The sequence below is a fragment of the Phyllobates terribilis genome, unplaced genomic scaffold, assembly GCF_046119375.1.
Source record: "Phyllobates terribilis strain yellow unplaced genomic scaffold, ASM4611937v1 Scaffold_7__3_contigs__length_470593459, whole genome shotgun sequence".
NCBI lineage: Eukaryota > Metazoa > Chordata > Amphibia > Anura > Dendrobatidae > Phyllobates > Phyllobates terribilis.
In genome coordinates, this window is record NW_027362767.1 from 463,736,910 (window position 1) to 463,759,621 (window position 22,712).

General features: G+C 33.4%; 1 protein-coding gene across 3 annotated transcripts in view; it reads right to left on the reverse strand.

Moving 5' to 3' along the window:
* Positions 1-22,712, reverse strand: part of DIAPH2 (diaphanous related formin 2) — a 2,453,123-nt gene that overhangs the window by 2,237,063 nt on the left and 193,348 nt on the right. For all 3 annotated transcript variants that reach the window (XM_073642200.1, XM_073642202.1, XM_073642201.1), the window contains one exon: positions 3,191-3,367. In XM_073642200.1, coding sequence (XP_073498301.1) covers positions 3,191-3,367 — 177 coding nt within the window. The remainder of the gene's footprint in view (positions 1-3,190; positions 3,368-22,712) is intronic.

Consider the following 22,712-nt stretch of genomic DNA (forward strand, 5'->3'; position numbering starts at 1 on the left):
GCCAGGACTTCAGGCATAGATATAAATGCATTAATTATCCATGATGGCTTCAATGAGAGATAAGAGGTACTGTCAATTAATTCATTTTGATGTATCTGTTCTACCAACTAAATATGTGACTAGAGGTGTTATAGGCCCAGTCTGAGTACGGGAAACCTCACCGCTCTATGTACCAGATTAGATGGATGTTATGGATTTGTGTCATGGAAAATCAAAGAAAAATGATGTTGAAAAAAAAGACAAGTCCGATTTCTAGGGAAAATTGTGTCCGGAGAAGGATATACCATGGACCCAGCAGAAATCGCTCCGGCACTGGCCTTAAAAGACAAGCAGCCCTCTACTGTCGGGGAGTTGAGGCAGATATTAGGATTCCTCTCCTTTTATCGTACTCACGTTTGGAACTTCTCCAGGATTGCGGCCCCACTATACCTCCTCTTGGGGGGGGGCGACAGAGACGACAACACCCATGGAGAAAAAGAAGAACAACGAATTCACGTAACCGGTCTCGCCCCTATCTGAACTTAGGTGGCGTGCGTCTAACATCAGCATTACAGAAGATTTATCATGGGATTTTCCAAAATTGTGAAACCTTTTATGGACCTTTTTCGCAAGGATGATGATGTAGCTGGGTGGGGGGGCTGAGGCTGATAGGGCATTTTATAGCCTCAAGGAAGAGTTTGCCTCTGCCTCGGCTCTGGTCCAGGCAGACCTCCATAGACCATTTGAGGTCGGTGTGGGGGCAGTGTTGGTATTTGCTTCTCTCACTCATCTTCGGCCTTGTGCTTTTTTTTCGCCCACAGTTAAATTATGATGTGGCCAACTGAGGAGTTGTTGGCCGTAAAATAGGCTCTTGAGGAGTGGTGGCACTTACTGGAGGGAGCTAGACATCGGTTTGTAGTACTCACTGACCATGGAGGGGATCACTCAATGTGTGGGGGCTTCTCATCCATGGAGTGGATCAGTCACAATGTGCGGGGGCTTCTCATCCATGGAGGGGATCACTCACAATGTGTGGGGGCTTCTCATCCATGGAGGGGATCACTCACAATGTGTGGGGGCTTCTCATCCATGGAGGGGGTCACTCACAATGTGTGGGGGCTTCTCATCCATGGAGTGGATCAGTCACAATGTGCGGGGTCTTCTCATCCATGGAAGAGGTCACTCACAATGTGTGGGGGCTTTTCATCCATGGAGTGGATCAGTCACAATGTGTGGGGGCTTCTCATCCATGGAGGGGGTCGCTCAATGTGCGGGGTCTTCTCATCCATGGAGGGGATCAGTCACAATGTGCAGGGGCTTCTCATTCATGGAGTGGATCAGTCACAATGTGCGGGGGCTTCTCATCCATGGAGGAGGTCACTCAATGTGCGGGGGCTTCTCATCCATGGAGGGGATCAGTCACAATGTGTGGGGGCTTCTCATCCATGGAGGGGATCACTCACAATGTGTGGGGGCTTCTCATCCATGGAGGGGATCAGTCACAATGTGTGGGGGTTCTCATCCATGAAGGGGGTCACTCACAATGTATGGGGGCTTCTCATCCATGGAGGGGGATCAGTCACAATGTGCGGGGGCTTCTCATCCATGGAGGGGGATCACTCACAATGTGTGGGGGCTTCTCATCCATGGAGGGGATCACTCACAATGTGTGGGGGCTTCTTATCCATGCAGGGGATCAGTCACAATGTGTGGGGGCTTCTTATCCATGAAGGGGATCACTCAGAATGATACATAAAGAAAGGGATCTAAACTTCCTCTAAGAACAACTTCCCCCATTATCCAGGACAAGGTGTCGATGCTTCGCCCCTCTCCATGATAGAGATGAGATCACAAGGTAAAAGTGATAACTAAGTTCCTTGGAGAACAAAACATTGACATTTTGGGTCCATGGTGAAGGGCAGAAGCCAGGAGAATAAGGAGCAGAGCTGGAATATTTAATCTTTACATAAACGTCAGGTATTTATCAGTAGAAGAGTAAAAGACAATGAAATGTTTATAATTCTCCATCAGTAACAATAGAAACATCCGACTAAAGGGGCGAAAACCCTGAAGGTGCAAAATGTGATCCCCAGAATGTGTCAGAACCTGTATTCAGCTTCTCAGGACCCCCACCCTCATGGTCTCTGAACACGCTCTCTTAGCCCCTAAAGGTTTTTGGCATGTATGGCTACCGGTCCGTGTAATACTCCTCTGTGTCTCTCACCGCGGCGGTTTTGCTTCCCCAAAGACAACAAAGTGTAAATCTGAATTTTACCTTTATCTATATATATAATCGTCTTATCCCGTCTGTCTGTCTCTCAGTCTGTCTGTCTGTCTGTCCTGGAAATTCTGCGTCGCTCATTGGTCCGGCAGAGGCCAATCAGCGCAGCGGGATTTCTGAAAAAAGATGGCGGCCGTTAGCGGCTCATCTGCGGGACGGAGGTCAGCGGAGATGCAGCCGGAAGATGAGCGGAGCGAGGAGCTCATCTCCCGGCCGGTAGCAGCGGAAGGATCCCGACCGCCGGCGTCGCTGACCTCCATGTGGAAGGGAGGACCGGGGAGCGGTGCTGCGGGTCAGGATGCTTCTGCTGCGAGCGCCCGCTCATGTCCCGGCTTCTCACAGCGGAAGTATCCGCACAGGCAGCGCCGCTCCCCGGTCCTCACTAATACGACGCTGATTGGTTGCGGCCGCCGGCCCCGACCAATCATTGATATGGGCGGCAAATTTAAACCCCGCTCTGCTGATTGGTCACGGTGGCCGGCCCCGACCAATCAGCGATTTTGGTGGCAAATTTAAACCCCGCTCTGCTGATTGGTCACGGTGGCCGGCCCCGACCAATCAGCGATTTTGGCGCAATATTTAAACAACGCTCTGCTGATTGGTCGCGGACGGCAGACACGACCAATCAGCGAGATTGGCGCAAGATTTAAACAATGCTCTGCTAATTGGTCGCGGTCGCCGGCCGCGAACAATCAGCAGTATTGACGCCAAATATAAACGCCGCTCTGCTGATTGGTCGCGGTGGCCAGCCGCGACCAATCAGCAATTTTGACGCCAAATTTAAACACCGCTCTGCTGCTTGCGCCCGGTCGGCCGCATACCTATTCTAGGATACCCGATGTGTTAGAATCGGGCCACCATCTAGTATTCACATATTTAAAATCAAATGTAATAAAGTATCGCCTCCATGTACAACGCTCAGAAGCTCACCATCATCTTCTCAAAGAGATCCATGATTTCCTTCTCAGACAGATTCAACGAGCGCTCATCAAAAAGTTGTTGTGGAGCTGGAAACTCTGCGATCGTCGCCTGCGGGTCTGTAGGATGCTGAATCAGCGGCTTCTCTTTTTTCACTCCTGATTTCCTGAAACTTGTAAGTCGGTCCCTCTGAAAGCAAAATAAGCGGAAATTACCGACACAAAACAATATAATCATCAATTCTGTATAGTAAAAGTGACTATTTACATCTGTCATGTAAAGGGGGCAGCATTATAGTAGTTATATTCTTGTACATAGGGGGCAGCATTATAGTAGTTATATTCTTGTACATAGGGGGCAGCATTATAGTAGTTATATTCTTGCACATAGGGGGCAGTATTATAGTAGTTATATTCCTGTACATAGGGAGCAGTATTATAGTAGTTATATTCTTGTACATAGGGGCAGTATTATAGTAGTTATATTCTTGTACATAGGGACAGTATTATAGTAGTTATATTGTACATAGGGAGCAGTATTATAGTAGTTATATTCTTGTACATAGGAGCAGTATTATAGTAGTTATATTCTTGCACATAGGAGCAGTATTATAGTAGTTATATTCTTATACATAGGGGGCAGCATTATAGTAGTTATATTCTTGTACATAGGAGGCAGTATTATAGTAGTTATATTCTTGTACATAGGGGCAGTATTATAGTAGTTATATTCTTGTACATAGGAGCAGTATTATAGTAGTTATATTCTTGTATATAGGAGCAGTATTATAGCAGTTATATTCTTGTACATAGGAGCAGTATTATAGTAGTTATATTCTTGTACATAGGGGACAGTATTATAGTAGTTATATTCTTGTACATAGGAGGCAGTATTATAGTAGTTATATTCTTGTACATAGGGGGCAGTATTATAGTAGTTATATTCTTGTACATAGGAGCAGTATTATAGTAGTTATATTCTTGTACATATGGAGCAGTATTATAGTAGTTATATTCTTGTACATAGGGGCAGTATTATAGTAGTTATATTCTTGTACATATGGAGCAGTATTATAGTAGTTATATTCGTGTACATAGGGGCAGTATTATAGTAGTTATATTCTTGTACATATGGAGCAGTATTATAGTAGTTATATTCTTGTACATAGGGGCAGTATTATAGTAGTTATATTCTTGTACATATGGAGCAGTATTATAGTAGATATATTCTTGTACATAGGGGACAGTATTATAGTAGTTATATTCTTGTACATAGGAGCAGTATTATAGTAGTTATATTCCTGCATATAGGGGGCAGTATTATAGTAGTTATATTCTTGTACATAGGAGCAGTATTATAGTAGTTATATTCCTGCATATAGGGGGCAGTATTATAGTAGTTATATTCTTGCACATAGGAGCAGTATTATAGTAGTTATATTCTTGTACATAGGGGGCAGCATTATAGTAGTTATATTCTTGTACATAGGAGGCAGTATTATAGTAGTTATATTCTTGTATATAGGAGCAGTATTATAGCAGTTATATTCTTGTACATAGGAGCAGTATTATAGTAGTTATATTCTTGTACATAGGGGACAGTATTATAGTAGTTATATTCTTGTACATAGGAGGCAGTATTATAGTAGTTATATTCTTGTACATAGGGGGCAGTATTATAGTAGTTATATTCTTGTACATAGGAGCAGTATTATAGTAGTTATATTCTTGTACATATGGAGCAGTATTATAGTAGTTATATTCTTGTACATAGGGGCAGTATTATAGTAGTTATATTCTTGTACATATGGAGCAGTATTATAGTAGTTATATTCGTGTACATAGGGGCAGTATTATAGTAGTTATATTCTTGTACATATGGAGCAGTATTATAGTAGTTATATTCTTGTACATAGGGGCAGTATTATAGTAGTTATATTCCTGCATATAGGGGGCAGTATTATAGTAGTTATATTGTTGTACATAGGAGCAGTATTATAGTAGTTATATTCCTGCATATAGGGGGCAGTATTATAGTAGTTATATTCTTGTACATAGGAGCAGTATTATAGTAGTTATATTCCTGCATATAGGGGGCAGTATTATAGTAGTTATATTCTTGTACATAGGAGCAGTATTATAGTAGTTATATTCCTGCATATAGGAGCAGTATTATAGTAGTTATATTCCTGCATATAGGGGGCAGTATTATAGTAGTTATATTCTTGTACATAGGAGCAGTATTATAGTAGTTATATTCTTGTACATAGGGGCAGTATTATAGTAGTTATATTCTTGTACATATGGAGCAGTATTATAGTAGTTATATTCTTGTACATAGGGGACAGTATTATAGTAGTTATATTCTTGTACATAGGAGGCAGTATTATAGTAGTTATATTCCTGTACATAGGAGCAGTATTATAGTAGTTATATTCCTGCATATAGGGGGCAGCATTATAGTAGTTTTATTCTTGTACATAGGGGGCAGTATTATAGTAGTTATATTCTTGTACATAGGGGGCAGTATTATAGCAGTTATATTCTTGTACATAGGAGCAGTATTATAGTAGTTATATTCTTGTACATAGGGGACAGTATTATAGTAGTTATATTCTTGTACATAGGAGGCAGTATTATAGCAGTTATATTCCTGTACATAGGAGCAGTATTATAGTAGTTATATTCTTATACATAGGAGCAGTATTATAGTAGTTATATTCTTGTACAAAGGGGCAGTATTATAGTAGTTATATTCCTGTACATAGGAGCAGTATTATAGTAGTTATATTCTTGTACATAGGAGCAGTTTTATAGTAGTTATATTCTTGTACATAGGGGGCAGTATTATTGTAGCTATATTCTTGTACATAGGAGCAGTATTATAGTAGTTATATTCTTGTACATAGGAGCAGTATTATAGTAGTTATATTCTTGTACATAGGGGGCAATATTATAGTAGTTATATTCTTGTACATAGAGGCAGTATTATAGTAGTTATATTCTTGTACATAGGGGGCAGTATTATAGTAGTTATATTCTTGTACAGAGGGGGCAATATTATAGTAGTTATATTCTTGTACATAGAGGCAGTATTATAGTAGTTATATTCTTGTACATAGGAGCAGTATTATAGTAGTTATATTCTTGTACATAGGGGCAGTATTATAGTAGTTATATTCTTGTACATAGGCGGCAGTATTATTGTAGCTATATTCTTGTACATAGGAGCAGTATTATAGTAGTTATATTCTTGTACATAGGAGCAGTATTATAGTAGTTATATTCTTGTACATAGGAGCAGTATTATAGTAGTTATATTCTTGTACATAGGAGCAGTATTATAGTAGTTATATTCTTGTACATAGAGGCAGTATTATAGTAGTTATATTCTTGTACATAGGAGCAGTATTATAGTAGTTATATTCTTGTACATAGGAGCAGTATTATAGTAGTTATATTCTTGTACATAGGAGCAGTATTATTGTAGCTATATTCTTGTACATAGGAGCAGTATTATAGTAGTTATATTCTTGTACATAGGAGCAGTATTATAGTAGTTATATTCTTGTACATAGGAGCAGTATTATAGTAGTTATATTCTTGTACATAGAGGCAGTATTATAGTAGTTATATTCTTGTACATAGGAGCAGTATTATAGTAGTTATATTCTTGTACAGAGGGGGCAATATTATAGTAGTTATATTCTTGTACATAGAGGCAGTATTATAGTAGTTATATTCTTGTACATAGGAGCAGTATTATAGTAGTTATATTCTTGTACATAGAGGCAGTATTATAGTAGTTATATTCTTGTACATAGGAGCAATATTATAGTAGTTATATTCTTGTACATAGGGGCAGTATTATAGTAGTTATATTCTTGTACATAGGGGGCAGTATTATTGTAGCTATATTCTTGTACATAGGAGCAGTATTATAGTAGTTATATTCTTGTACATAGGAGCAGTATTATAGTAGTTATATTCTTGTACATAGGGGGCAATATTATAGTAGTTATATTCTTGTACATAGAGGCAGTATTATAGTAGTTATATTCTTGTACATAGGGGGCAGTATTATAGTAGTTATATTCTTGTACAGAGGGGGCAATATTATAGTAGTTATATTCTTGTAGATAGAGGCAGTATTATAGTAGTTATATTCTTGTACATAGGAGCAGTATTATAGTAGTTATATTCTTGTACATAGGGACAGTATTATAGCAGTTATATTCTTGTACATAGAGCAGTATTATAGTAGTTATATTCTTGTACATAGGGAGCAGTTTTATAGCAGTTATATTCTTGTACATAGGGGGTAGTATTATAGTAGTTATATTCTTGTACATAGGGGCAGTATTCTAGTAGTTATATTCTTGTACATAGAGGCAATATTATAGTAGTTATATTCTTGTACATAGGGAGCAGTTTTATAGCAGTTATATTCTTGTACATAGGAGGCAGTATTATAGTAGTTATATTCTTGTACATAGGAGGCAGTATTATAGTAGTTATATTCTTGTACATAGGGGCAGTATTATAGTAGTTATATTCTTGTAAATAGGAGCAGTATTATAGTAGTTATATTCTTGTACATAGAAGCAGTAATATAGTAATTATATTCTTGTACATAGGAGCAGTATTATAGTAGTTATATTCTTGTACATAGGAGCAGTATTATAGTAGTTATATTCTTGTACATAGAGGCAGTATTATAGTAGTTATATTCTTGTACATAGGAGCAGTATTATAGTAGTTATATTCTTGTACATAGGAGCAGTATTATAGTAGTTATATTCTTGTACATAGGAGCAGTATTATTGTAGCTATATTCTTGTACATAGGAGCAGTATTATAGTAGTTATATTCTTGTACATAGGAGCAGTATTATAGTAGTTATATTCTTGTACATAGGAGCAGTATTATAGTAGTTATATTCTTGTACATAGAGGCAGTATTATAGTAGTTATATTCTTGTACATAGGAGCAGTATTATAGTAGTTATATTCTTGTACAGAGGGGGCAATATTATAGTAGTTATATTCTTGTACATAGAGGCAGTATTATAGTAGTTATATTCTTGTACATAGGAGCAGTATTATAGTAGTTATATTCTTGTACATAGAGGCAGTATTATAGTAGTTATATTCTTGTACATAGGAGCAATATTATAGTAGTTATATTCTTGTACATAGGGGCAGTATTATAGTAGTTATATTCTTGTACATAGGGGGCAGTATTATTGTAGCTATATTCTTGTACATAGGAGCAGTATTATAGTAGTTATATTCTTGTACATAGGAGCAGTATTATAGTAGTTATATTCTTGTACATAGGGGGCAATATTATAGTAGTTATATTCTTGTACATAGAGGCAGTATTATAGTAGTTATATTCTTGTACATAGGGGGCAGTATTATAGTAGTTATATTCTTGTACAGAGGGGGCAATATTATAGTAGTTATATTCTTGTAGATAGAGGCAGTATTATAGTAGTTATATTCTTGTACATAGGAGCAGTATTATAGTAGTTATATTCTTGTACATAGGGACAGTATTATAGCAGTTATATTCTTGTACATAGAGCAGTATTATAGTAGTTATATTCTTGTACATAGGGAGCAGTTTTATAGCAGTTATATTCTTGTACATAGGGGGTAGTATTATAGTAGTTATATTCTTGTACATAGGGGCAGTATTCTAGTAGTTATATTCTTGTACATAGAGGCAATATTATAGTAGTTATATTCTTGTACATAGGGAGCAGTTTTATAGCAGTTATATTCTTGTACATAGGAGGCAGTATTATAGTAGTTATATTCTTGTACATAGGAGGCAGTATTATAGTAGTTATATTCTTGTACATAGGGGCAGTATTATAGTAGTTATATTCTTGTAAATAGGAGCAGTATTATAGTAGTTATATTCTTGTACATAGAAGCAGTAATATAGTAATTATATTCTTGTACATAGGAGCAGTATTATAGTAGTTATATTCTTGTACATAGGAGCAGTATTATAGTAGTTATATTCTTGTACATAGAGGCAGTATTATAGTAGTTATATTCTTGTACATAGGAGCAGTATTATAGTAGTTATATTCTTGTACATAGGAGCAGTATTATAGTAGTTATATTCTTGTACATGGGAGCAGTATTATAGTAGTTATATTCTTGTGCATAGGAGCAGTATTATAGTAGTTATATTCTTGTGCAAAGCAGCAGTATTATAGTCGTTATATTCTTGTACATATCAGCAGTATTATAGTAGTTATATTCTTGTACATAGGAACAGTATTATAGTAGTTATATTCTTGTACATAGGGAGCAGTATTATAGTAGTTATATTCTTGTGCATAGGAACAGTATTATAGTCGTTATATTCTTGTACATAGGGACAGTATTATAGTCGTTATATTCTTGTACATAGGGAGCAGTATTATAGTAGTTATATTCTTGTACATAGGAGCAGTATTATAGTAGTTATATTCTTGTACATAGGGACAGTATTATAGTCGTTATATTCTTGTACATAGGGGGCAGTATTATAGTAGTTATATTCTTGTATATAGGAGCAGTATTATAGCAGTTATATTCTTGTACATAGGAGCAGTATTATAGTAGTTATATTCTTGTACATAGGGGACAGTATTATAGTAGTTATATTCTTGTACATAGGAGGCAGTATTATAGTAGTTATATTCTTGTACATAGGGGGCAGTATTATAGTAGTTATATTCTTGTACATAGGAGCAGTATTATAGTAGTTATATTCTTGTACATATGGAGCAGTATTATAGTAGTTATATTCTTGTACATAGGGGCAGTATTATAGTAGTTATATTCTTGTACATATGGAGCAGTATTATAGTAGTTATATTCGTGTACATAGGGGCAGTATTATAGTAGTTATATTCTTGTACATATGGAGCAGTATTATAGTAGTTATATTCTTGTACATAGGGGCAGTATTATAGTAGTTATATTCCTGCATATAGGGGGCAGTATTATAGTAGTTATATTGTTGTACATAGGAGCAGTATTATAGTAGTTATATTCCTGCATATAGGGGGCAGTATTATAGTAGTTATATTCTTGTACATAGGAGCAGTATTATAGTAGTTATATTCCTGCATATAGGGGGCAGTATTATAGTAGTTATATTCTTGTACATAGGAGCAGTATTATAGTAGTTATATTCCTGCATATAGGAGCAGTATTATAGTAGTTATATTCCTGCATATAGGGGGCAGTATTATAGTAGTTATATTCTTGTACATAGGAGCAGTATTATAGTAGTTATATTCTTGTACATAGGGGCAGTATTATAGTAGTTATATTCTTGTACATATGGAGCAGTATTATAGTAGTTATATTCTTGTACATAGGGGACAGTATTATAGTAGTTATATTCTTGTACATAGGAGGCAGTATTATAGTAGTTATATTCCTGTACATAGGAGCAGTATTATAGTAGTTATATTCCTGCATATAGGGGGCAGCATTATAGTAGTTTTATTCTTGTACATAGGGGGCAGTATTATAGTAGTTATATTCTTGTACATAGGGGGCAGTATTATAGCAGTTATATTCTTGTACATAGGAGCAGTATTATAGTAGTTATATTCTTGTACATAGGGGACAGTATTATAGTAGTTATATTCTTGTACATAGGAGGCAGTATTATAGCAGTTATATTCCTGTACATAGGAGCAGTATTATAGTAGTTATATTCTTATACATAGGAGCAGTATTATAGTAGTTATATTCTTGTACAAAGGGGCAGTATTATAGTAGTTATATTCCTGTACATAGGAGCAGTATTATAGTAGTTATATTCTTGTACATAGGAGCAGTTTTATAGTAGTTATATTCTTGTACATAGGGGGCAGTATTATTGTAGCTATATTCTTGTACATAGGAGCAGTATTATAGTAGTTATATTCTTGTACATAGGAGCAGTATTATAGTAGTTATATTCTTGTACATAGGGGGCAATATTATAGTAGTTATATTCTTGTACATAGAGGCAGTATTATAGTAGTTATATTCTTGTACATAGGGGGCAGTATTATAGTAGTTATATTCTTGTACAGAGGGGGCAATATTATAGTAGTTATATTCTTGTACATAGAGGCAGTATTATAGTAGTTATATTCTTGTACATAGGAGCAGTATTATAGTAGTTATATTCTTGTACATAGGGGCAGTATTATAGTAGTTATATTCTTGTACATAGGCGGCAGTATTATTGTAGCTATATTCTTGTACATAGGAGCAGTATTATAGTAGTTATATTCTTGTACATAGGAGCAGTATTATAGTAGTTATATTCTTGTACATAGGAGCAGTATTATAGTAGTTATATTCTTGTACATAGGAGCAGTATTATAGTAGTTATATTCTTGTACATAGAGGCAGTATTATAGTAGTTATATTCTTGTACATAGGAGCAGTATTATAGTAGTTATATTCTTGTACATAGGAGCAGTATTATAGTAGTTATATTCTTGTACATAGGAGCAGTATTATTGTAGCTATATTCTTGTACATAGGAGCAGTATTATAGTAGTTATATTCTTGTACATAGGAGCAGTATTATAGTAGTTATATTCTTGTACATAGGAGCAGTATTATAGTAGTTATATTCTTGTACATAGAGGCAGTATTATAGTAGTTATATTCTTGTACATAGGAGCAGTATTATAGTAGTTATATTCTTGTACAGAGGGGGCAATATTATAGTAGTTATATTCTTGTACATAGAGGCAGTATTATAGTAGTTATATTCTTGTACATAGGAGCAGTATTATAGTAGTTATATTCTTGTACATAGAGGCAGTATTATAGTAGTTATATTCTTGTACATAGGAGCAATATTATAGTAGTTATATTCTTGTACATAGGGGCAGTATTATAGTAGTTATATTCTTGTACATAGGGGGCAGTATTATTGTAGCTATATTCTTGTACATAGGAGCAGTATTATAGTAGTTATATTCTTGTACATAGGAGCAGTATTATAGTAGTTATATTCTTGTACATAGGGGGCAATATTATAGTAGTTATATTCTTGTACATAGAGGCAGTATTATAGTAGTTATATTCTTGTACATAGGGGGCAGTATTATAGTAGTTATATTCTTGTACAGAGGGGGCAATATTATAGTAGTTATATTCTTGTAGATAGAGGCAGTATTATAGTAGTTATATTCTTGTACATAGGAGCAGTATTATAGTAGTTATATTCTTGTACATAGGGACAGTATTATAGCAGTTATATTCTTGTACATAGAGCAGTATTATAGTAGTTATATTCTTGTACATAGGGAGCAGTTTTATAGCAGTTATATTCTTGTACATAGGGGGTAGTATTATAGTAGTTATATTCTTGTACATAGGGGCAGTATTCTAGTAGTTATATTCTTGTACATAGAGGCAATATTATAGTAGTTATATTCTTGTACATAGGGAGCAGTTTTATAGCAGTTATATTCTTGTACATAGGAGGCAGTATTATAGTAGTTATATTCTTGTACATAGGAGGCAGTATTATAGTAGTTATATTCTTGTACATAGGGGCAGTATTATAGTAGTTATATTCTTGTAAATAGGAGCAGTATTATAGTAGTTATATTCTTGTACATAGAAGCAGTAATATAGTAATTATATTCTTGTACATAGGAGCAGTATTATAGTAGTTATATTCTTGTACATAGGAGCAGTATTATAGTAGTTATATTCTTGTACATAGAGGCAGTATTATAGTAGTTATATTCTTGTACATAGGAGCAGTATTATAGTAGTTATATTCTTGTACATAGGAGCAGTATTATAGTAGTTATATTCTTGTACATGGGAGCAGTATTATAGTAGTTATATTCTTGTGCATAGGAGCAGTATTATAGTAGTTATATTCTTGTGCAAAGCAGCAGTATTATAGTCGTTATATTCTTGTACATATCAGCAGTATTATAGTAGTTATATTCTTGTACATAGGAACAGTATTATAGTAGTTATATTCTTGTACATAGGGAGCAGTATTATAGTAGTTATATTCTTGTGCATAGGAACAGTATTATAGTCGTTATATTCTTGTACATAGGGACAGTATTATAGTCGTTATATTCTTGTACATAGGGAGCAGTATTATAGTAGTTATATTCTTGTACATAGGAGCAGTATTATAGTAGTTATATTCTTGTACATAGGGACAGTATTATAGTCGTTATATTCTTGTACATAGGGGGCAGTATTATAGTAGTTATATTCTTGTACATAGGGTCAGTATTATAGTAGTTATATTCTTGTACATAGGGGGCAGTATTATAGTAGTTATATTCTTGTACATAGAGGCAGTATTATAGTAGTTATATTCTTGTACATAGGGGGCAGTATTATAGTAGTTATATTCTTGTACATAGAAGCAGTATTATAGTAGTTATATTCTTGTACATAGGAGCAGTATTATAGTAGTTATATTCTTGTACATAGGAGCAGTATTATAGTAGTTATATTCTTGTACATAGAGGCAGTATTATAGTAGTTATATTCTTGTACATAGGGGGCAGTATTATAGTAGTTATATTCTTGTACATAGGAGCAGTATTATAGTAGTTATATTCTTGTATATAGGAGCAGTATTATTGTAGTTATATTCTTGTACATAGGGGGCAGTATTATAGTAGTTATATTCTTGTACATAGGGTGCAGTATTATTGTAGTTATATTCTTGTACATAGGGGGCAGTATTATTGTAGTTACATTCTTGTACATTGGGGGCAGTATTATAGTAGTTATATTCTTGTATATAGGAGCAGTATTATAGTAGTTATATTCTTGTATATAGGGGGCAGTATTATAGTAGTTTTATTCTTGTACATAGGAGCAGTATTATAGTAGTTATATTCTTGTACATAGGGGGCAGTATTATTGTAGTTATATTCTTGTACATTGGGGGCAGTATTATAGTAGTTATATTCTTGAACATAGGGGGCAGTATTATAGTAGTTATATTCTTGTACATAGGGGCAGTATTATAGTAGTTATATTCTTGTACATAGGAGCAGTATTATAGTAGTTATATTCTTGTACATAGGGGGCAGTATTATAGTAGTTATATTCTTCTACATAGGGGGTAGTATTATAGTAGTTATATTCTTGTACATAGGAGCAGTATTATAGTGGTTATATTCTTGTACATAGGGGGCAATATTATAGTAGTTATATTCTTGAACATAGAGGCAGTATTATAGTAGTTATATTCTTGTACATAGGGGGCAGTATTATAGTAGTTATAGTCTTGTACATAGGGGCAGTATTATAGTAGTTATATTCTTGTACATAGGGGGCAGTATTATAGTAGTTATATTCTTATACTTAGGGGCAGTATTATAGTAGTTATATTCTTGTACATAGGGGGAGTATTATAGTAGTTATATTCTTGTACATAGGAGCAGTACTATAGTAGTTATATTCTTGTACATAGGGGGCAGTATTATAGTAGTTATATTCTTATACTTAGGGGCAGTATTATAGTAGTTATATTCTTGTACATAGGGAGCAGTATTATAGTAGTTATATTCTTGTACATAGGAGCAGTATTATATTAGTTATATTCTTGTACATAGGGGCAGTATTATAGTAGTTATATTCTTGTACATAGGAGCAGTATTATAGTAGTTATATTCTTGTACATAGGGGCAGTATTATAGTAGTTATATTCTTGTACATAGGGGCAGTATTATAGTAGTTATATTCTTGTACATAGGAGCAGTATTATAGTAGTTATATTCTTGTACATAGGAGAAGTATTATAGTAGTTATATTCTTGTACATAGGGGGCAGTATTATAGCAGTTATATTCTTGTACATAGGAGGCAGTATTATAGTAGTTTTATTCTTGTACATAGGGGGCAGTATTATAGTAGTTATATTCTTGTACATAGGAGCAGTATTATAGTAGTTATATTCTTGTACATAGGGGGCAGTATTATAGTAGTTATATTCTTATACTTAGGGGCAATATTATAGTAGTTATATTCTTGTACATAGGGGCACTATTATAGTAGTTATATTCTTGAACATAGGAGCAGTATTATAGTAGTTATATTCTTGTACATAGGGGCAGTATTATAGTAGTTATATTCTTGTACATAGGAGCAGTATTATAGTAGTTATATTCTTGTACATAGGGGCAGTATTATAGTAGTTATATTCTTGTACATAGGGGGCAGTATTATAGTAGTTATATTCTTATACTTAGGGGCAGTATTATAGTAGTTATATTCTTGTACATAGGGGGCAGTATTACAGTAGTTATATTCTTGTACATAGGAGCAGTACTATAGTAGTTATATTCTTGTACATAGGGGGCAGTATTATAGTAGTTATATTCTTATACTTAGGGGCAGTATTATAGTAGTTATATTCTTGTACATAGGGGCAGTATTATAGTAGTTATATTCTTGTACATAGGAGCAGTATTATAGTAGTTATATTCTTGTACATAGGGGCAGTATTATAGTAGTTATATTCTTGTACATAGGAGCAGTATTATAGTAGTTATATTCTTGTACATAGGGGCAGTATTATAGTAGTTATATTCTTGTACATAGGGGCAGTATTATAGTAGTTATATTCTTGTACATAGGAGCAGTATTATAGTAGTTATATTCTTGTACATAGAAGTATTATAGTAGTTATATTTTTGTACATAGGGGGCAGTATTATAGCAGTTATATTCTTGTACATAGGAGGCAGTATTATAGTAGTTATATTCTTGTACATAGGGGGCAGTATTATAGTAGTTATATTCTTGTACATAGGAGCAGTATTATAGTAGTTATATTCTTGTACATAGGGGCAGTATTATAGTAGTTATATTCTTATACTTAGGGGCAATATTATAGTAGTTATATTCTTGTACATAGGGGCAGTATTATAGTAGTTATATTCTTGAACATAGGAGCAGTATTATAGTAGTTATATTCTTGTACATAGGGGCAGTATTATAGTAGTTATATTCTTGTACATAGGAGCAGTATTATAGTAGTTATATTCTTGTACATAGGGGCAGTATTATAGTAGTTATATTCTTGTACATAGGAGCAGTATTATAGTAGTTATATTCTTGTACATAGGAGCAGTATTATAGTAGTTATATTCTTGTACATAGGGGGCAGTATTATAGCAGTTATATTCTTGTACATAGGAGGCAGTATTATAGTAGTTATATTCTTGTACATAGGGGGCAGTATGATAGTAGTTATATTCTTGTACATAGGAGGCAGTATTATAGTAGTTATATTCTTGTACATAGGAGGCAGTATTATAGTAGTTATATTCCTGAATATAGGGGGCAGAATCATAGTAGCTATATTCCTGCATATAGGGGGCAGTATTATAGTAGTTATATTCTTGTATATAGGGAGCAGAATTATATTGGTTATATTCTTGTACATAGGAGCAGTATTATAGTAGTTATATTCTTGTACATAGGGGCAGTATTATAGCAGTTATATTCTTGTTAATAGGAGTAGTATTATAGTAGTTATAATCTTGTACATAGAGGCAGTATTATAGTAGTTATATTCTTGTACATAGAGGCACTATTATAGTAGTTATATTCTTGTACATAGGAGCAGTATTATAGTAGTTATATTCTTGTACATAGGGGCAGTATTATAGCAGTTATATTCTTGTTAATAGGGGCAGTATTATAGTAGTTATATTCTTGTACATAGAGGCAGTATTATAGTAGTTATATTCTTGTACATAGAGGCACTATTATAGTAGTTATATTCTTGTACATAGGAGCAGTATTATAGTAGTTATATTCTTGTACATAGAGGCAGTATTATAGTAGTTATATTCTTGTACATAGGAGCAGTATTATAGTAGTTATATTCTTGTATATAGGGACAGTATTATAGTAGTTATATTCTTATACATAGGGGGCAGTATTATAGCAGTTATATTCTTGTACATAGGGAGCAGTATTATAGTAGTTATATTCTTGTACATAGGAGCAGTATTATAGTAGATATATTCTTGTACATAGAGGCAGTATTATAGTAGTTATATTCTTGTACATAGGGACAGTATTATAGTAGTTATATTCTTGTACATAGGGGGCAGTATTATAGCAGTTATATTCTTGTACATAGGAGCAGTATTATAGTAGTTATATTCTAGTACATAGGGACAGTATTATAGTAGTTATATTCTTGTACATAGGGGGCAGTATTATAGTAGTTATATTCTTGTACATAGGAGCAGTATTATAGTAGTTATATTCTTGTACATAGGGGGCAGTATTAAAGTTGTTATATTCTTGTACATAGGAACAGTATTATAGTAGTTATATTCTTGTACATAGGGGGCAGTATTATAGTAGTTATATTCTTGTACATAGGAGGCAGTATTATAGTAGTTATATTCTTGTACATGGGGGGCAGTATTATAGTAGTTATATTCTTGTACATAGGAGGCAGTATTATAGTAGTTATATTCTTGTACATAGGAGCAGTATTATAGTAGTTATATTCCTGTATATACGGAGCAGTATTATATTGGTTATATTCTTGTACATAGGGGCAGTATTATAGTAGCTATATTCTTGTATATAGGAGCAGTATTATAGTAGTAATATTCTTGAACACAGGGGCAGTATTATAGCAGTTATATTCTTGTACATAGGGAGCAGTATTTTAGTAGTTATATTCTTGTACATAGAAGCAGTATTATAGTAGTTATATTCTTGTACATAGAAGCAGTATTATACTAGTCATATTCTTGTACATGGGGGCAGTATTATAGTAGTTATATTCTTGTACCTAGGGGGCAGTATTATAGTAGTTATATTCTTGTACATAGGAGCAGTATTATAGTAGTTATATTCTTGTAAATATAAGCAGTATTTTAGTAGTTATATTCTTGTACATAGGGAGCAGTATTATAGTAGTTATATTCTTGTACATAGGGAGCAGTATTATAGTAGTTATATTCTTGTACATAGGAGCAGTATTATAGTAGTTATATTCTTGTACATAGGGGCAGTATTATAGTAGTTATATTCTTGTACATAGGAGCAGTATTATAGTAGTTATATTCTTGTACATAGGGAGCAGTATTATAGTAGTTATATTCTTGTACATAGGGAGCAGTATTATAGTAGTTATATTCTTGTACATAGGGGCAGTATTATAGTAGTTATATTCTTGTACATAGGAGCAGTATTATAGTAGTTATATTCTTGTACATAGGTGGTAGTATTATTGTAGTTATATTCTTGTACATAGGAGCAGTATTATAGTAGTTATATTCTTGTACATAGGGGGCAATATTATAGTAGTTATATTCTTGTACATAGAGGCAGTATTATAGTAGTTATATTCTTGTACATAGGAGGCAGTATTATAGTAGTTATATTCCTGAATATAGGGGGCAGAATTATAGTAGTTATATTCCTGCATATAGGGGGCAGTATTATAGTAGTTATATTCTTGTATATAGGGAGCAGAATTATATTGGTTATATTCTTGTACATAGGAGCAGTATTATAATAGTTATATTCTTGTACATAGGGGCAGTATTATAGCAGTTATATTCTTGTTAATAGGAGCAGTATTATAGTAGTTATATTCTTGTACATAGAGGCAGTATTATAGTAGTTATATTCTTGTACATAGAGGCACTATTATAGTAGTTATATTCTTGTACATAGGAGCAGTATTATAGTAGTTATATTCTTGTACATAGAGGCAGTATTATAGTAGTTATATTCTTGTACATAGGAGCAGTATTATAGTAGTTATATTCTTGTACATAGGGACAGTATTATAGTAGTTATATTCTTATACATAGGGGGCAGTATTATAGCAGTTATATTCTTGTACATAGGGAGCAGTATTATAGTAGTTATATTCTTGTACATAGGAGCAGTATTATAGTAGATATATTCTTGTACATAGAGGCAGAATTATAGTAGTTATATTCTTGTACATAGGAGCAGTATTATAGTAGTTATATTCTTGTACATAGGGACAGTATTATAGTAGTTATATTCTTGTACATAGGGGGCAGTATTATAGCAGTTATATTCTTGTACATAGGAGCAGTATTATAGTAGTTATATTCTTGTACATAGGGACAGTATTATAGTAGTTATATTCTTGCACATAGGGGGCAGTATTATAGTAGTTATATTCTTGTACATAGGAGCAGTATTATAGTAGTTATATTCTTGTACATAGGGGGCAGTATTAAAGTTGTTATATTCTTGTACATAGGAACAGTATTATAGTAGTTATATTCTTGTACATAGGAACAGTATTATAGTAGTTATATTCTTGTACATAGGGGGCAGTATTATAGTAGTTATATTCTTGTACATAGGAGGCAGTATTATAGTAGTTATATTCTTGTACATGGGGGGCAGTATTATAGTAGTTATATTCTTGTACATAGGAGGCAGTATTATAGTAGTTATATTCTTGTACATAGGAGGCAGTATTATAGTAGTTATATTCTTGTATATAGGGAGCAGTATTATAGTGGTTATATTCTTGTACATAGGAGCAGTATTATAGTAGTTATATTCCTGTATATACGGAGAAGTATTATATTGGTTATATTCTTGTACATAGGGGCAGTATTATAGTAGTTATATTCTTGTATATAGGAGCAGTATTATAGTAGTAATATTCTTGTACACAGGGGCAGTATTATAGTAGTTATATTCTTGTACATAGGGAGCAGTATTTTAGTAGTTATATTCTTGTACATAGAAGCAGTATTATAGTAGTTATATTCTTGTACATAGAAGCAGTATTATACTAGTCATATTCTTGTACATGGGGGCAGTATTATAGTAGTTATATTCTTGTACCTAGGGGGCAGTATTATAGTAGTTATATTCTTGTATATAGGAGCAGTATTATAGTAGTTATATTCTTGTACATAGGAGCAGTATTATAGTAGTTATATTCTTGTAAATAAAAGCAGTATTTTAGTAGTTATATTCTTGTACATAGGGAGCAGTATTATAGTAGTTATATTCTTATACATAGGGAGCAGTATTACAGTAGTTATATTCTTGTACATAGGAGCAGTATTATAGTAGTTATATTCTTGTACATAGGTGGTAGTATTATTGTAGTTATATTCTTGTACATAGGAGCAGTATTATAGTAGTTATATTCTTGTACATAGGAGCAGTATTATAGTAGTTATATTCTTGTACATAGGGAGCAGTATTATAGTAGTTATATTCTTGTACATAGGAGCAGTATTATAGTAGTTATATTCTTGTACATAGGTGGTAGTATTATTGTAGTTATATTCTTGTACATAGGAGCAGTATTATAGTAGTTATATTCTTGTACATAGGGGGCAATATTATAGTAGTTATATTGTTGTACATAGAGGCAGTATTATAGTAGTTATATTCTTGTACATAGGGGGCAGTATTATAGTAGTTATATTCTTGTACATAGGAGCAGTATTATAGTAGTTATATTCTTGTACAGAGGGGGCAGTATTATAGTAGTTATATTCTTGTACATAGGGGCAGTATTATAGTAGTTATATTCTTGTACATAGGGGCAGTATTATAGTAGTTATATTCTTGTACATAGGAGCAGTATTACAGTAGTTATATTCTTGTACATAGGGGGCAGTATTATAGTAGTTATATTCTTGTACATAGAGAGCAGTATTATAGTAGTTATATCCTTGTACATAGGGGGCAGTATTAAAGTAGTTATATTCCTGTACATAGGGAGCAGTATTATAGTAGTTATATTCTTGTACATAGGGAGCAGTATTATAGTAGTTATATTCTTGTACATAGGTGGCAGTATTATAGTAGTTATATTCTTGTACATAGGGGGCAGTATTATAGTAGTTATATTCTTGTACATAGGAGCAGTATTATAGTAGTTATATTCTTGTACATAGGAGGCAGCATTATAGTAGTTATATTCTTGTACATAGGGGCAGTATTATAGTAGTTATATTCTTGTACATAGGGACAGTATTATAGTAGTTAAATTCTTGTACATAGGGAGCAGTATTAAAGTAGTTATATCCTTGTACATAGGGGTCAGTATTATAGTAGTTATATTCTTGTACATAGGGAGCAGTATTATAGTATATATATTCTTGTACATAGGGGGTAGTATTATAGTAGTTATATTCTTGTACATAGAGGCAGTATTATAGTAATTATATTCTTGTGCATAGGGGGCAGTATTATAGTAGTTATATTCTTGTACATAGGGGCAGTATTATAGTAGTTATATTCTTGGCACATAGGAGCAGTATTATAGTAGTTATATTCATGTACATAGGGGGCAGTATTATAGTAGTTATATTCTTGTACATAGAGGCAGTATTATCGTAGTTATATTCTTGTACATAGGGGGCAGTATTATAGTAGTTATATTCTTGTACATAGGAGCAGTATTATAGTAGTTATATTCTTGTACATAGAAGCAGTATTATAGTAGTTATATTCTTGTACATAGGAGCAGTATTATAGTAGTTATATTCTTGTACATAGAGGCAGTATTATAGTAGTTATATTCTTGTACATAGGGGGCAGTATTATAGTAGTTATATTCTTGTACATAGGAGCATTATTATAGTAGTTATATTCTTGTATATAGGAGCAGTATTATAGTAGTTTTATTCTTGTACATAGGAGCAGTATTATAGTAGTTATATTCTTGTACATAGGGGGCAGTATTATTGTAGTTATATTCTTGTACATTGGGGGCAGTATTATAGTAGTTATATTCTTGTACATAGGAGCAGTATTATAGTAGTTATATTCTTGTACATAGCGGGCAGTATTATAGTAGTTATATTCTTGTACATAGGGGGTAGCATTATAGTAGTTATATTCTTGCACATAGGAGCAGTATTATAGTAGTTATATTCTTGTACATAGGGGGCAATATTATAGTAGTTATATTCTTGTACATAGAGGCAGTATTATAGTAGTTATATTCTTGCACATAGGGGGCAGTATTATAGTAGTTATATTTTGTACATAGGAGCAGTATTATAGTAGTTAAATTCTTGTACATAGGGGGCAGTATTATAGTAGTTATATTCTTGTACATAGAGGAAGTATTATAGTAGCTATATTCTTGTACATAGGAGGCAGTATTATAGTAGATATATTCTTGTACATAGGGAGCAGTATTATAGTAGTTATATTCTTGTACATAGGGGGCAGTATTATAGCAGTTATATTCTTGTACATAGGGGGCAGTATTATAGTAGATATATTCTTGTACATAGGGGGCAGTATTATAGTAGTTATATTCTTGTACATAGGAGCAGTATTATAGTAGTTATATTCTTGTACATAGGAGGCAGTATTATAGTAGATATATTCTTGTACATAGGGGGCAGTATTATAGTAGTTATATTCTTGTACATAGGAGCAGTATTATAGTAGTTAAATTCCTGTACATAGGGGACAGTATTATAGTAGTTATATTCTTGTACATAGGGGCAGTA